The sequence below is a fragment of the Sciurus vulgaris genome, assembly GCF_902686455.1.
Source record: "Sciurus vulgaris genome assembly, chromosome: 11".
NCBI lineage: Eukaryota > Metazoa > Chordata > Mammalia > Rodentia > Sciuridae > Sciurus > Sciurus vulgaris.
This window is the reverse complement of record NC_136472.1, coordinates 68,448,741-68,463,238: the sequence shown is the minus strand read 5'-3', so window position 1 is coordinate 68,463,238 and position 14,498 is coordinate 68,448,741. Positions and strand designations below refer to the sequence as shown.

At 37.8% G+C, this 14,498-nt stretch overlaps 1 protein-coding gene across 1 annotated transcript in view; it reads right to left on the bottom strand.

Annotated features, from left to right (window-relative positions):
- Positions 1-10,566: 10,566 nt before the first annotated feature.
- Positions 10,567-14,498, bottom strand: part of LOC306639867 (uncharacterized protein) — a gene marked incomplete at both ends in the record, with an annotated part of 29,253 nt that continues 25,321 nt past the window's right edge. The window contains one exon of the mRNA XM_079103560.1: positions 10,567-11,559. Coding sequence (XP_078959686.1) covers positions 10,567-11,559 — 993 coding nt within the window. The remainder of the gene's footprint in view (positions 11,560-14,498) is intronic.

Sequence of the window (14,498 nt, the reverse complement as noted above, 5' to 3'; positions counted from 1 at the left end):
TGGGTCTGTTGTAATTTTGTGTATTTGGAATCCTATAAGCCTCTGAACTTGATTTTCCATTTCATTCTTCAGATTTGGGAAATTTTCTGATATTATTTCATTGACTAGATTGTTCATTCCTTTGGTTTGTTTCTCTAGGTCTTCCTCAATCCCAATAATTCTTATATTTGGCCTTTTCATGATATTCCATAGTTCTTGTAGATTCTGTTCATGATTTCTTACCATCTTCTCTGTGTGTTCAACTTTGTTTTCAAGGTTAAATATTTTGTCTTCAATGTCTGAGGTTCTGTCTTCCAGGTGTTCTATCCTACTGGATATGCTTTCTATGGAGTTCTTAATTTGGTTTATTGTTTCCTTCATGTCAAGGATTTCTATTTGTTTTTTTTTTAATATCTCTAACTCTTTATTGAAATGATCTTTTGCTTCCTGTATTTGCTCTTTTAACTGTTAATTGGTGCGATTATTCAATGCCTGCATTTGTTCTTTCATCTCATCATTCAGTGCGTGCATTTGCTCTTTCCTCCCATCGTTTGCTTCCCTGATCATTTTAATTATGTACATTCTGAACTCCTTTTCTGTCATTTCTTCTGCCATGCTGTCATTGGGTTTTATTGATGTAACATCTAGATTTGTTTGCAGCATTTTCTTTCCTTGTTTTCTCATATTGTTCAGGTATCAGTGGACTGCTGAGATATTGCAGATTTCCTCTATTGACTTAAAATGTCCCTGAAGATTTCTATATATATCCCCCCCTTAGCCTTCAATAGACTGAAGTCTTGGAGGAAGTTGATAATACGGTGCTCCACAAGGTAGCTGCCTCTCTAGGAGTGGTGGCCTTCAGGTGGGGTATATTCCCTGCTAGTGGGCAGAGGTGCCTCCACTTGTTGACCAATGGTCATCCAAAGGGGAACTAGGCTGCGGGCTGAGGCAAGGCCTGTTTGCGCCTGTGTCTCTGGTTTTACTGTCCTTGTGGGGAAACCTCACCCAGCAGGGAAGACTCACGCGGTGGGGAGGTCTCACTGATCAGTTCCCCTCCTAGAGTTTCCCCTGAATTTACAGCTACCCCCTGGGATGGGCTGCCTTCCTCTGCAAAGTTCCCAGGGGCCCGGCCCTACCTCCTGGGCCTGGGAGCCTCACCCTTCGCAGATGAGTCTCCTTAGGCTGCCCCTCCTCAGAGAATCTGTCCGCATTCCTGGAACCTTCGCTCCATCCCTAAGCGTTTTTCTGTGCGACTCTTCCACCAAGAAGCCTCCTAGGTCCTGGACTCTACTCTGCACCTAATCACCTGGCTATGCCGCCCCTCCTCTGAGCATCCACCTGGGGCCCCGTACAATTGCTCTGAGTCCCAGAGACCCGCTGCATGTCTCTTCCTCCAGAGAGCCGCCCAGTGTGCCGGTGTGGTCACTAGGAGTCCAAGCAACTCACTGCGTGCCTCCTCCTCCCACCAACCGCCCGTAGCCCTGGCCAGTCACTCTGAGTCGATGTGACCCGCCCCGTTCCTCCTCCTCCTCCAGGTAACCCCCAGGTGTTCAGGAGCGGTCGCTCTGAGTGGCTCTGAATCCACGTGACCTGCTGCATGCCTCCTCTGGGCAGCCGCCCGGAGCTCTGGTGCGGCCACTGGAGACCAAGCGACCCACCGCGCTTCTCCTCCAGGCAGCCCCCCTGTGTTCAGGAGCGGTCGCTTTAAGTCCAAACAACTCACCAATCACCTCCTCCTCTGAGCAGCCACTGGAGCTCTAATGCAGTCACTGTGAGTCCAAGTGACCCGCTGCACTCCTCTTCCTCCTCCTCCTATTCCTCAGGGCAGGCCCCAGTGTTCAGAAGTGGTCTGAGTCCAAATAGCTCGCCATGCAGCTCCTCCTCTGGCAACTGCCTGTAGCTCTGGTGTAGTCACTCCGAATCCAAGCAGCCACACTCCTCCTCCTCCTCCCTAGGGCAGGCCCCTGTGTTCTGAGACCACACAGCTCTCCTCGCTGCTCCTCCCGTGGGCAGCCACCGGAGCCCCAGTGGTGGCTCCGAGTCCCAGCGCTGTGCTGAGCAGCCTCCTCTACGACACTCCCAGTTGTCCAATTTCACTGCTCCAGCTGGGGGAGGGGAGTCTCGCCGGGCAGCTCTACTTCACAAGTTCCCTGCGTTCCGGGACTACCGCCCCATCCAGGATGCCTCCCCAACGGGAGAGACTCACCCGGCTGCTTTGAGTTGGTCCCAAGTCTCTCAATATCTCCTCTTTTGAATCCTGAGTCCTGGAGCAACATGAAATGCAGTCACCCTCTAGTCTGCCATCTTGAAATGCCCCCTTGCTTTCTTAATGGATGAAGAAGAGGGCACATTTGTTTATCTTGTGATATCAACTACTAAAAATAAGGGTAGAGGAAGCCTTTATGTGAGGCTGGAAGACAAAGACATTTACATTCAAGTTAACTAGGGTTGAGAACTGGTAAACTCTTCTTGGCTGGTGCTTCTGTCTGCAGGTTTCATGAGGTAATAAGGCATCAAAAAAGAAAAACAAAAACCTTCCAACAGAGGCAGGTCCTGCATATCAGGACAGTGTAGAAGAATATTTCAAATGGCCAGCTAGATTTTATGAAAGAAAAAAATTATGGGGACAAGCAGGTTTTCAAAGCTATGAGATTGTTTTATTGCATCAGGTTGTTGGCAGAATTTTTGTTACATAAGTGGTGACCAAAGTCATTGGTCCTAAGTCCAAGAGTGTGTGATTTGTTTGTAAGAACTGTATACAAAATGAAATTTGCTAAATAAGAAATATCTATAAAACAAGGTTATATCTGATCACTTGAGAGAAACATTATGATCAGAGGCTCATATGAACCTAACTCTGTAATAAATATATGCTAATTAGGCATTCAAGTGAGTTAATAGAATATACCAACTGAGAGCAATGAGAATTGACTGTTATGTGTGAATATACAAATAGGTATATGCCTTTAGGCAGAATTGCTTACTCCTTTAAAGTAAAAATGGTACATATTTATGGTCTGCTAGATGATGTTTTGACCTTGGTATACATTTCAGGATGTCTAAATCAAGTTAGTTAATATGCCAATTATATTATATTTATCATTTTTTGATGTAGGGAAACTTAAAATCTATTCCCTTATCTAGTTTCAAGTATACTGACAATATTCTTCATGAAGTACCAAAGATTCTTTAGCTCATTCCTTCTATTTCTCTAAAATGTTGTAGCCTAAATCAGCATGTGCCCCTTGTCCTATGTCGTCTCCTGTCTCTTGTAAGGACAATTTATTTTTCTCTGTTATTGCGACTTGAGGTTCTTCAGATTCAACATGTGAGAACAAACAATAATTATCTTCTTTCTGTACCTGTATTAACTTAATATAGTATCCTTTAAGGTTAAGCATGAATTCATAGATAACAAAATTTATTTATCTTGTAAGACTGAACACTATTCCATTGAAATAGGTGTCATATTTTCTTTGCTGCCTCCTTCTCCCACGAGAGGAATTTCTGTTGTCTGTTGGCGATGTGCTGTGCCATGTTTTGGTCTTAGACATAAATGAAACTTTTATTTTTCCTGTGCGTGTGTGTCCTCATTCTGCATTCTGTTGGCTTGCTGTACCCTCTCGCTTGCATTCTAAAACTCTCCTAAAGGAATATATGTCCATATGTCGTCGGTAAATCATTATTTCTGTTGGAAGATGAAGATTGAATTCTTCTGCTCTGCCATCTTGCTGATGCTCACCTCATTTTTGGCCATTCATTTATTACTATCTAAGGCTTGCTAATGACTATTTTCCCCAGGGACTGATTAGAAATGAGATTCCTCAGAGACCTGTGTTCTTTACTAAACCATCTCTAGGGGACTATCTGCAAGGGCCTTTCAGGCAAAGAGCAGTGTCCCCATAAAGACTGAACAGGTTGTGAAAATCAGAGCCAGGGTTCCATCCCTAGTGAGTCTTCTCTGTCTCCAAGCTCACAGGTGAATCCTCATGACACAGTGGTGAACCAAGAGGTAGAGGGATGTCAAAGGGGAGGAGACAAAAAAAATGGAGAAATGAATCTAAGGTTGAAGCTTAGAGAATGAAAAGGATCACAGCTCAGAAGGGTCACAATTCGTGCTGAAGGCATTTGTAATTCAATCTGCATCCATTTTGTGTTTAAGAAAACCTAGTCTCCTGACATCTAAAAATGATGGATAAGTTAACATCTTTGGAATATTTAAAGACACACTGCCTTAAAGGTAAAGCATCTCAGAATAATAATGTGTTTCAATTAGTGACATATTTTGGGTCATTTCTCTTTATTTATTTATTTTTTTTTTGAGGAAAACAAGAGGGGTAGATATCGAAGTAGTTGTGCAAAGTCACACAACTGATAAGTACTGCCTACTAACTTTCTTCCTCCTGTAACAATGAAGTGGGGTTTCAGCACACTAGTATGGCTGAAGAGCTCATGATTTTAAGCACTGCAAAATAATGTGCTTTAATTAACAAAGAAATGATCATGGTTCATAATCCAATAGGATGGGAGAAAATTAACTGAATTTAATAATATCAGAGATTTTTATAATAATTTTATAATAATATTATAGTGTTTAATTTGAATGAATGGATAGGGAAGGAGATTTTAGATTTCTAGTCTGATCAGTTCACTGAGTGATAGTGTCATAAGATAGCTACACAATTTCCTTCTTCATTTCTACTCTACCTTCCTTTATTTATACTTAGTATTCATATCACTGTGTCTCTACTTAGTCAACAAACTACTCAGATGCTAGTTATCTGAGTTAAAATGCAAAATTCCCCCAACATCTTATTTGCAAACAAAAAATATAATTTAATATTTCCTTACACAATTAAGAGAAACTACTCTTATTTCTTTTCTTTAATGATAAGCTAGTCACATTTCACCTGAAGAATGTCCTCATGAATGGATTATCTGTTGCATATAAATGTGCTATAAAAGATTAAACACTATCGTATGGCTTTCTGAGAATTTTGCCCATGTTTCTGTACCTTGATGGTATTATTCAGAAACACAGAATGTCATTCAGTAATAAACTCACTTCCATTCTGTTGGGGGCTGTGCCATGTTGGGGGCGCTGGGATGGCGCCTGATCACATCGGCAGCAAGGAGGTTAACTGACATAAGCACACTCAGGTGATTTTCTCGTCCAGGCACACAATGTATGCACATGTGTTCTTGAGCACTAATTGCCTGCTCAGAGCATCTCACCTAATCTTTGCGTAAGAGGCGTGGCCCTGCTCTCCGGGTCCTGGAGGTGATATAAGCGTAGGCGGAGTGAGACACACACAGCAGCCATTAGAAGCAGCCAGAGGGAAAAACACGGACAGCAGCCATTAGCAGAAAAGCAGTAGCAGAAGACACGCGGCGTGGCAGTAGCCAGAGAAGAATACACGCCACAGCAGCCATTACCAAAAAGCAGCTAGACGCGCGGCAGCAGCCAGAGGGAAAAACACGCAGCAGGAGCTAGTAGGGACATACGCAACAGCAGCCATTAGCAGAAAAGCCAGAAGAAAGAACACAGCAGCGAGTAGGGGCAGCGGCGGAAGGCAGATGGCGGAACGGAGAACTGAGATGCAGGACTTTAAGGCATAGCAACTATCTTCCTCTGGGCTCTAAGCAAAGTCTGTCCTTCTCTCAAGGTCTCTCTTAAGCAAAGTCTCTTTCTCTCTGATAAGCAAAGTTTCTCTCTCTCTCCTCTCAAAGCAAGTAAACCTCATTTCCTCTATCCTCTATAAATAAGCAAGAAAGCAGTGCACTAAAGAGAAAGATAGAAGTGCCTCAGTTTCCACTCCACCACCCATAAGACCCGTGCAAGTTGTTGCTGCAGGCGGTGACAAATATCCATGGATTTTGGAACCGCAAAGAGCCAGCAACACCATTCCAATGGCTAAATCCCCAAATTCTTGTTTCCTTGATTTAATCATATTTTTCACTTCTTATGTTGCCCATCTCACAACATTTTTTTAAAGTACTCACTGTTAAATTCTAAAGCAAGCATAGTTTATAAGATAAACTCTATTGTTGTGGGCAATCCACAGTGTACCTCCTCTAAATAGTCTTTCTTGCTCTTAGCTTAGCTTCTTTTCAAGTGTTTCTTGTCCTCCTAGAAGTTTCTACATGTTTGCTGTGGACTCTCTTTTCTTAGCATTTCTTCTATCTCAGCTCATTGAAAAGATAATACCTTAACACCTTCCTAAAACTGTAGTCATGATTAGTAATTAGTAATGCTCCTTGGGAAAACTCTAATGACCCAGCATTATATACATTATATTATATTATATACAACTGTATATAATTTTGATTGAATGCTTTGAAAATATACCCTTAATGATTACTTAAACAATGTGCAAGAAATGTTATTAGAAGTGATGATTTTGCAAATGATCAATGTTGTTTGCTCCTAATAACTAAGCACATGGAATATTATTTCTTTTTGTCTGATGCTTTCTTCAATGTATTTGTCACGCTTCTTAAACTCTTTTTTTGTTATTTTTTATTATTGTTTATTTTTACAGACTGCATTTTGTTTCATTGTACACAAATGGGGTACAATTTTTCATTTCTATGGTTGTGCATGATGTAGATTCATACCATTCCTGTAATCATACATGTACACAGGGTAATGATGTCTGTCTCAATCTCCCATCTTCATACCCCCGCCCCCTCCTCCCTCTCATTTCCCTCTACATAAAAATTGGTGCAGCCACTCTGGAAAGCAGTATGGAGATTTGTCAAAAAACTTGCATTGAATCCACCATTTGACCCAGCTCTCCCACTCCTCGGTTTATACCCCACGGACTTAAAATCAGCATACTACAGTAATGCAGCCTCATCAATATTTATAGCAGCTCAGTTCACAATAGCTAGATTGGGGAATGAACCTAGATGCCCTTCAACAGAAGAATGGATAAAGAAACTGTGTATATTCTTAAACTCTTAAAAATATACTTGCCTCTTATTTAAACTAGAGATGGTACATTCTTTTATTCATATCTAGGCAAATTTTAAAGAGATTATGTATGTGAATAAGTATGCTTGGGAAGGGGACTTTGTATACATATCATAATTAAGAAATACATTATCTTTACCTTCTTTGCATTCTCTCTATACTTTATTACTTTTCTTTCTACATATTTTCTATGTTGATAATTATATGCACTGCAAGCATTTGATGAGTCTTTTGAATGTAGTTGAGTTTTATTCAATTTGTAAAGTAGAGTTAAATATGTCCTCTGGTAGGTGTTTATAGAGATTACATATGATTTGCACAGATTCTGATATAGCATATGAAGCAGTAGGCAGAACCCAAATAAATTGTCATTGATGCTATTTTCAATACATTTGCTTCATTGTTTTGTGGTTATCATGAAGAATCATTAACAAATGGGTCAATTTAGGTCATATTTTAGGTTATATTTCACTAAATAGTGGTCTTGGGCAAATTAACTTCTATCTGGTGAAATAGCTCTGTGTTAACATCTATGGAATCAATAGAAGTCACCATATGTGTCCTGGCAGATCCCTCTGTACATGAAAATTGAAATTAAATTGTGTTAGTGATGATGAGAGAACATAATAATGTTGGTGTTCAGGCAAAAGCTTAGCATGATATGAATGAGAAAACCATTGTAAATTAATTGGGAAGAAAGGTAGCGACCATGAGAACTATATCCTGTACAGTTTTTTATTACCATCCACCACAGCACTTGTTTCAGATTCTTCTCATTGAGATCTACTTCTTTAATTTGTTCTGTATTTTGGGCTTCTGATGGGGTGAATCGGCTGAAGAATAGAGCATATATTATTGCATAATGCTCTTATTTTTCACACTGCAGAGCTTTTCCTGCACCTGGCAGTTTGATGGGCATACAAATACCAAAGACTTAATGGTTCCCAGGAGGATGTTCCTTCCCAGTGACAGCCAGTCTCACCCCTCCTTCTTTTTTCTGGGGATCCCAGGACTAGAGGCTCTTCACATCTGGATTGGTTTTCCCTTCTGTGCTGTGTACCTGATTGCATTCATAGGGAACCTCACTCTCCTATTGGTGATCAGGGCTGAGAGCAGCCTTTACCAGCCCATGTTCTACTCCCTGGTCATATTGGCTACCATTGACTTGGGGCTCTCCACAGTGACTATCCCTAAGATAGGATCTTCTAGTTTAGTTTTCACAACTTCCACAACTTCCACAGCTGCAGCTCAATTATAGATATTTATTATAATCACCTGGGAAATTTGACAACGTGATCGATAGAACCCTACTTCAACTATTGTGTCTTCTTCAGAGTTAAAATCTGAACAATGTCAAGCAGGTTTTTTTGTGTCATTCATCCAGTTACACAATACCTGTGAGGCTTATCCACCTGATAAAACAGAACACCAATCAAGCAAAAGATTTGATAAAAATCAGAAGAAAAGAATCACCTAAAAATTAGTGACAATTTGACCAGACTTCTTCAGAGCAATAGTATATTCCAGAGAAGAAGGATAGTTCCTTTAAAGTCTAAAGGAAAGTAACAACTAGAAAATTGAATTGTGTAGCTACAAATTTATTGTTAAAGAACAAGGGTGAAATAACGAAAACTTCAAAGAAACAGATAACAAAGAAGTTAAACTTGTAAATTTTCACTAAATTATAAATGATAAACTTGAGAATAAAGGGTATTTACTCAAGAAGGATAGACTGGGGTGAACAAAAAGAAATTTGTAAATATGATGGTATGTTCCAAATTGTCAGTCAAAAAGCTGTTACCATATATCATGTTGTTTTAGAACCCCTTTTCTTGTTATGCTTCAGATGATTTTCCATGAGCTTTTTGTTTGTTTGTTTACTTTGTTGTTAAGAAAATACCACTTTTTATATTAATGTGGGTTTGAATGAATGAGTACAAGCTATTACCATTAGCACAATGATTATTGGTCCTTCTCAAAATTTCGCAAGCAAGTTAATATTCTTATTTGATATCTTTATTTCCATGTTAGTGAAGAAAATTTCAGGATGATCAACATAGTAATGTCAAGTACATTTCATCTCTTAGTTCAGAACTCACTGCTTACCTAATTTTTAAAATTTTGTAAACAAATAGAAGTAGAGGGGTGTTTTAGTTCAGCTTCTGGGAGGAAAATGGTGAGACAAATAATTCTGTGCACCTGTGAGGAAATAAAGAAGCAAGATGAGGCAGAACAAGGGACCAAGAAAAATATGGTTTTCATTGAAGTCTAGACTGAGCCTAATCCCCTGTGGCACTCTGGAGTGCCTGGCCTGGCTGGACAGTCATCCTGCCTTGAAGTAAGTGGGTTGGGAGCTGGGAATTTGTGTTCACCAACAGTTGGTGAAAATATCATTTTGATAAAGAATTTTCCTTGGTAATATTCCTGTCTGAATATAATGATTATCACAGCCAAAGAGGTTAGGAAAATTGAAATGAACAACATTATGAACATTATAAAGGATAATTGGAGATATGTTAAAATATCTCTTACTGTGATAATATCTTATTCATCTGTATCAAAATACTACATGCATTTTCCAAAATTCAGATCTCAAGAAAACACTAGGAGAAATAAAATATCAAGTCATATAATTCAACTGGTCAAATGCCATTGGAAGTAAGATCAGTTCAAATATTGTCCATCACAGAAAAGATGAATGACTTCAAATGTTGCACAAATTTGAGATTTTAGAGAGGGATACTGCCTTATTTATTACCTCTTAAAAATTATGCAGTTCCCTCCATGTAATCTAAAGTTCCTCCATTAATATAGAGGGAAATGAGAGGGAAAGGGGTATGAAAAATGGTGGAATGAGACAGACATCATTACCCTATGTACATGTATGATTACACAAATGGTATGAATCTACATCATGTACAACCATAGAAATGAAATGATATACCCCATTTGTGTACAATGAATAAAATGCAGTCTGTAAAAATTAAAAAAAAACATAAAAAATTAAAAAAAGCATTTCTTTTTCACATCAATGATAAATAAATCAAATTTAGTTGGTTTCCACTTCATACATCAGAAAGAATGGATGATAACTAAGATTCTCTTAAAAAGTGGGAGGTAACAATAATGTAGAAAAACAGAAAAATAATCATAGCACCCTATAAAGAATTACACAGTGTTGTCAAAATGTCTCATAAAAAGACAGTTCAAAGTGATATTTTCTCCTGGTTTCCTGCTTTTTTATAAATCTGATTTTCAAAGATATTCAAATTCATGTTTTCTATAATGACCACATTCAGGCATTTATGATAATAGAGACTGTTATGTACACTGTAAGACAGTCACAGTGATAAGATTCAGTGATGAGTTGTAAGTAGAATAATGAGATTCTCATTTTAGAGTAAGCCCAATACTTGTTTGGAAAACTTTACTGAAATGCATAGGAACCAGAAATTTTATATGCTTAAATATTAGTTGTCTTTTAGTAAGTTACTTCCCACAGAAAATTGTTAATCATCGGATCATGAATATAGGGCCTGAATGAAGAAATCACATATTCCAAGAGTGATAATATAATGTTTTATTCATATTTTACCCACCAACAAACTGATTCAATTCAGTTGTTTTTGAAAACTGAACAACTTAATGACTCTGTCTCTTATTCTCTTGGTCCTTACTCCATAAATAATGGGATTCACCATGGGTGGGACAAGAAGATAAATGTTAGCCACAAATATGTGGATATGGGGAGCCACATGGTGCCCAAACCTGTGGGTGAGAAAAGAGAAGAAGGCTGGAGTATAGGACACTAAGATGACACAGACATGGGAGACACAGGTGCCCAAGGTCTTGAGTCTGGCATCCTTGGATGGCAGGTGGAAGACAGTGTGGAGTATGAGCACATAAGAACAAATGATCAGTATGAAGTCTACTCCTCCAGTAAGGAAGGCAACAATGAGGCTGTAGGCTCTGCGGATCCGTGTCTCAGCACAGGCAATCTTGATGAGGGCCATGAACTCACAGTAGGTGTGGGAAATTATGTTGGTTCTGCAGTAGGGAAGCCAACGTAGCAGGAAAGGATGAGGACTGAGAAGTGTTGTGCCCCGGAGTACAATAGCTAGACCTATTTCCCCAATTACACTGTGTGTCAGGATAGCTGAGTGTCTTAGTGGATTGCAAATGGCTACATAACGATCAAAAGCCATGGCCAGGAAGAAACCAGATTCCATGGTGGAGCATGAGTGTATCAGGAATACTTGAGTGAGACAGGCTTCAAAGCGAATCTCTCCATCATGGAACCAAAAAAGACTGAGAAGTTTGGGTACAGCTGTAGTACACACGACAAGGTCAGCAACAGCCAGCATGCAGAGGAAGAGGTACATTGGCTCATGGAGGCTGGGATCTGTCTTGATAATGAACAGAAGTGAAGAGTTTCCCAGGAGGGCCAAAAGGTAGACCATGGAAAAAGGAATGGAGATCCAGATGTGAGCAGCCTCTAACCCAGGAATTCCAATGAGAATGAAGGTTGTTGGATGAACGTTTGTTTTATTATATGCTGACATCACAAGAGTTGGACGTTTGAGCTTGCTCTTCATGGTTATTTCCTTTAAACAAACAAAATAATAATTTTTGAAGTTTGTAACCTTCACGAAGAAAACCAAATTGCAAGTAAATTTAGCCTATGTTGTAACTACCATCCTTGTGAATATTTAGACAGAAATTATTCCATCCTCTTCAGATTCTCTGCCTTAAAAAGCACACCACCTTAACAAAAATATAAATGGAATCTACATTGAGAACTGCAAGAAACATTTAATTCTTCTTAATGAAATACACTGAATCCTGTGGATCTTCCTAATCATTCACAACATAGCTTTATAGTTTTTACCAATATTTTGATATTGATATTTTCATTGATACATGAAATTTTCATTTGTTATACAACTGATGTACAGATACTAAATCTGGTAAACTAAGTATAAAATTTCACAGTTAAACATATGAAAACCCTGTCATTTCCATTGAAGAAAATGATGCCAATTAAGAATTAAAGAATGTTTAACACTCTTGCATTTGGAAGGATAAGAAATCGTGCAGATGATATATTGTAAAAGTGAGACAGGAGGAATAACCAGAGATTTTAATTTTTTTCTTACAGAAAAGAGATGATGCCTACCCTATATTTAGGTTTTAGTCATGGTAGGTTAGGGACATGCCAAGCAACAAGGTGTGGTTTTGAAACAGGAAAACCAGCATATAGGAAATATGTCAATTGTGGAATGATCACAAGTAGGTTTACTCACAACTGCATGATACTTTTTAAGGATAAGAAGAGAAGTTGACACAATTTGTCAGGAAACTAACAAATCATTGTACTTCATGACTGTCCTCAGGCCACACAGTTTGTACTATATTAAAACAACTTGATTATAACCTGAAGTCTTGAGATTCCTTTCAATTATGTAATTTGTCAAAAAACTTGCTCTTGAGTAAGTTCACTTTCCATTGATCTATTCTACCTAAGCTTCAGTTCACATTTTTTTCTTTCCTTTGCATGCTTCTGCATTTTGTGACCCCAGCTGTAGCACCATACTGCAATTTGCTTAATATATTTGTTCGCTTTTTTAAGGGGGGTACCCTGGATTGAACATAGGGGCACTTGGTCACTGAACCACACCCCCAGCCCTATTTTGTATTTTATTTAGACACAGGGTCTCACTGAGTTGCTTAGAGTCTCATTTCGCTGAGGCTGACTTTGAACTCAAGATCTTCTTGCCTTGGCCTCCCAAGATGCTGGGATTACAGGCATGAATCACCATATTTGTTCAATTTTTTTATGAATATTATTAAAGCATCATTTTTTAAATAATTAATGTCCCTTAGTAGATAGTCTTTTACATTTTTAGAAATATGATTGACACTGTTCTGGAAACTCTTTATTTACTATGCTAGATATTCATGGTTATGGAGTAAAAGTGATAATGAAAAATAACTGAAAGTTCAGTGTCCAATAATTCAATGTTGAAATATGTATATCAGACAGGGCTTCTATACTCAATGGCAATGATTTAATAATTTTGGCCTCTGAACTGTTTCTGAAGTTTCACAACCAAATTTTCTGCTTATTCTCACTATTTGAACTTCAGAGTCTCTAGGGATATATATTCTCTTTAGCTCATGGATACAACTGGATATGTGTGTCAAGGTAGCTTTGGAAAGTCTGGGAATGTCCTTTCTGATGCAGGGCATATATTGGACAGAAAAAGAATATAGGAAAGAAGATTATTAGAAAACTATGTAATATATCTGTATTCAAATAACATTTTAATCATTTAAAATGATTAAAATTAACTGCCCTTATTAAAAGTCATAAGTTAAAAAATTTGTACTATGTTACACTCAGTACCATAAAAAACATTCAGAAATTAAAAGTCCTTTTTGTACAAACTAATATCAGATGCATTAAAATAAAATAGATACTTTTATTTTTTGCACTATTTTGGAATATACATATAAAAACCAAACACATGTATAGCATATAGTATAAATATATTCATGTTGAGAATTTTATAAACACAGAAAGCAATCACTTAGAAGGAGTATAAAATGTGATATAGACAGAAAAGAGCATAGACAAAGTAAGATTTATCTTTACTTTTATCACGTATTTTGCCTTTTTTTAACAGTGGTGATGTATTCAGATTATTCATTATTTGCCTGTAGTTTTTAAGGTAAGTAAATAAATAATGACAGAGCTGAAATTTTATTAATCTGAAAAAAATACAAACTGATGTGTCATAATAAGATGTAGCCTACCATGTTTTCTAAAAAACTACCAAATGTTTCTAACCATTGAAATACATTTTTTCCTATCTTTTGCCATCAAGAACTGATCACATTCTCTACCAGTGATGGAAATTACACTGTATCTTTCTTCTACTGGTATTTTACACACATAAAAAACATTTAATAACTTTGACTAGAAGTGAAATCTCTATTCACATTTCAACTCTTCTGAGATTGACCTTGAACAATCATTGACACCCTCCTTGGTGTCCCTATGGTATGTGCACATACCTGTCAATCATCTTTTGTCATATTGTATTTTATATTTTATTATATCTTTCTTCTGTATTACATTGCAGATTCTTACTGGAAAAAAATGATGTCTTACCACTTATTTGCTATCTGTTCCAATAAATTGATGAAGAAATAAAAGGGGGAAGGTGAGGTACTATTTTTGTTCTTCTGGAAAGTATTTCAGTAATTTTAGTATAAACTTAACCACTATAAATCACTCTATACTTATCAGTATAAATATTGTGTAGTCCTCACAAATCCTCATATCCTCTACTGCACTAACAGTTTCCTGAAATGTTAAATATTGAGAATATCCAGAGATCAGTTTCCAACAATATGAAATTCAAATTAGCATTTATTTTTTGTTTGACTCCATCCTGGAGATATTGATAGGGGATGAAGGAGAAGAAACTTACATATGATTCTGTATTTTAATAAAACAAAGGGTCTGTGCTGTTTTTAC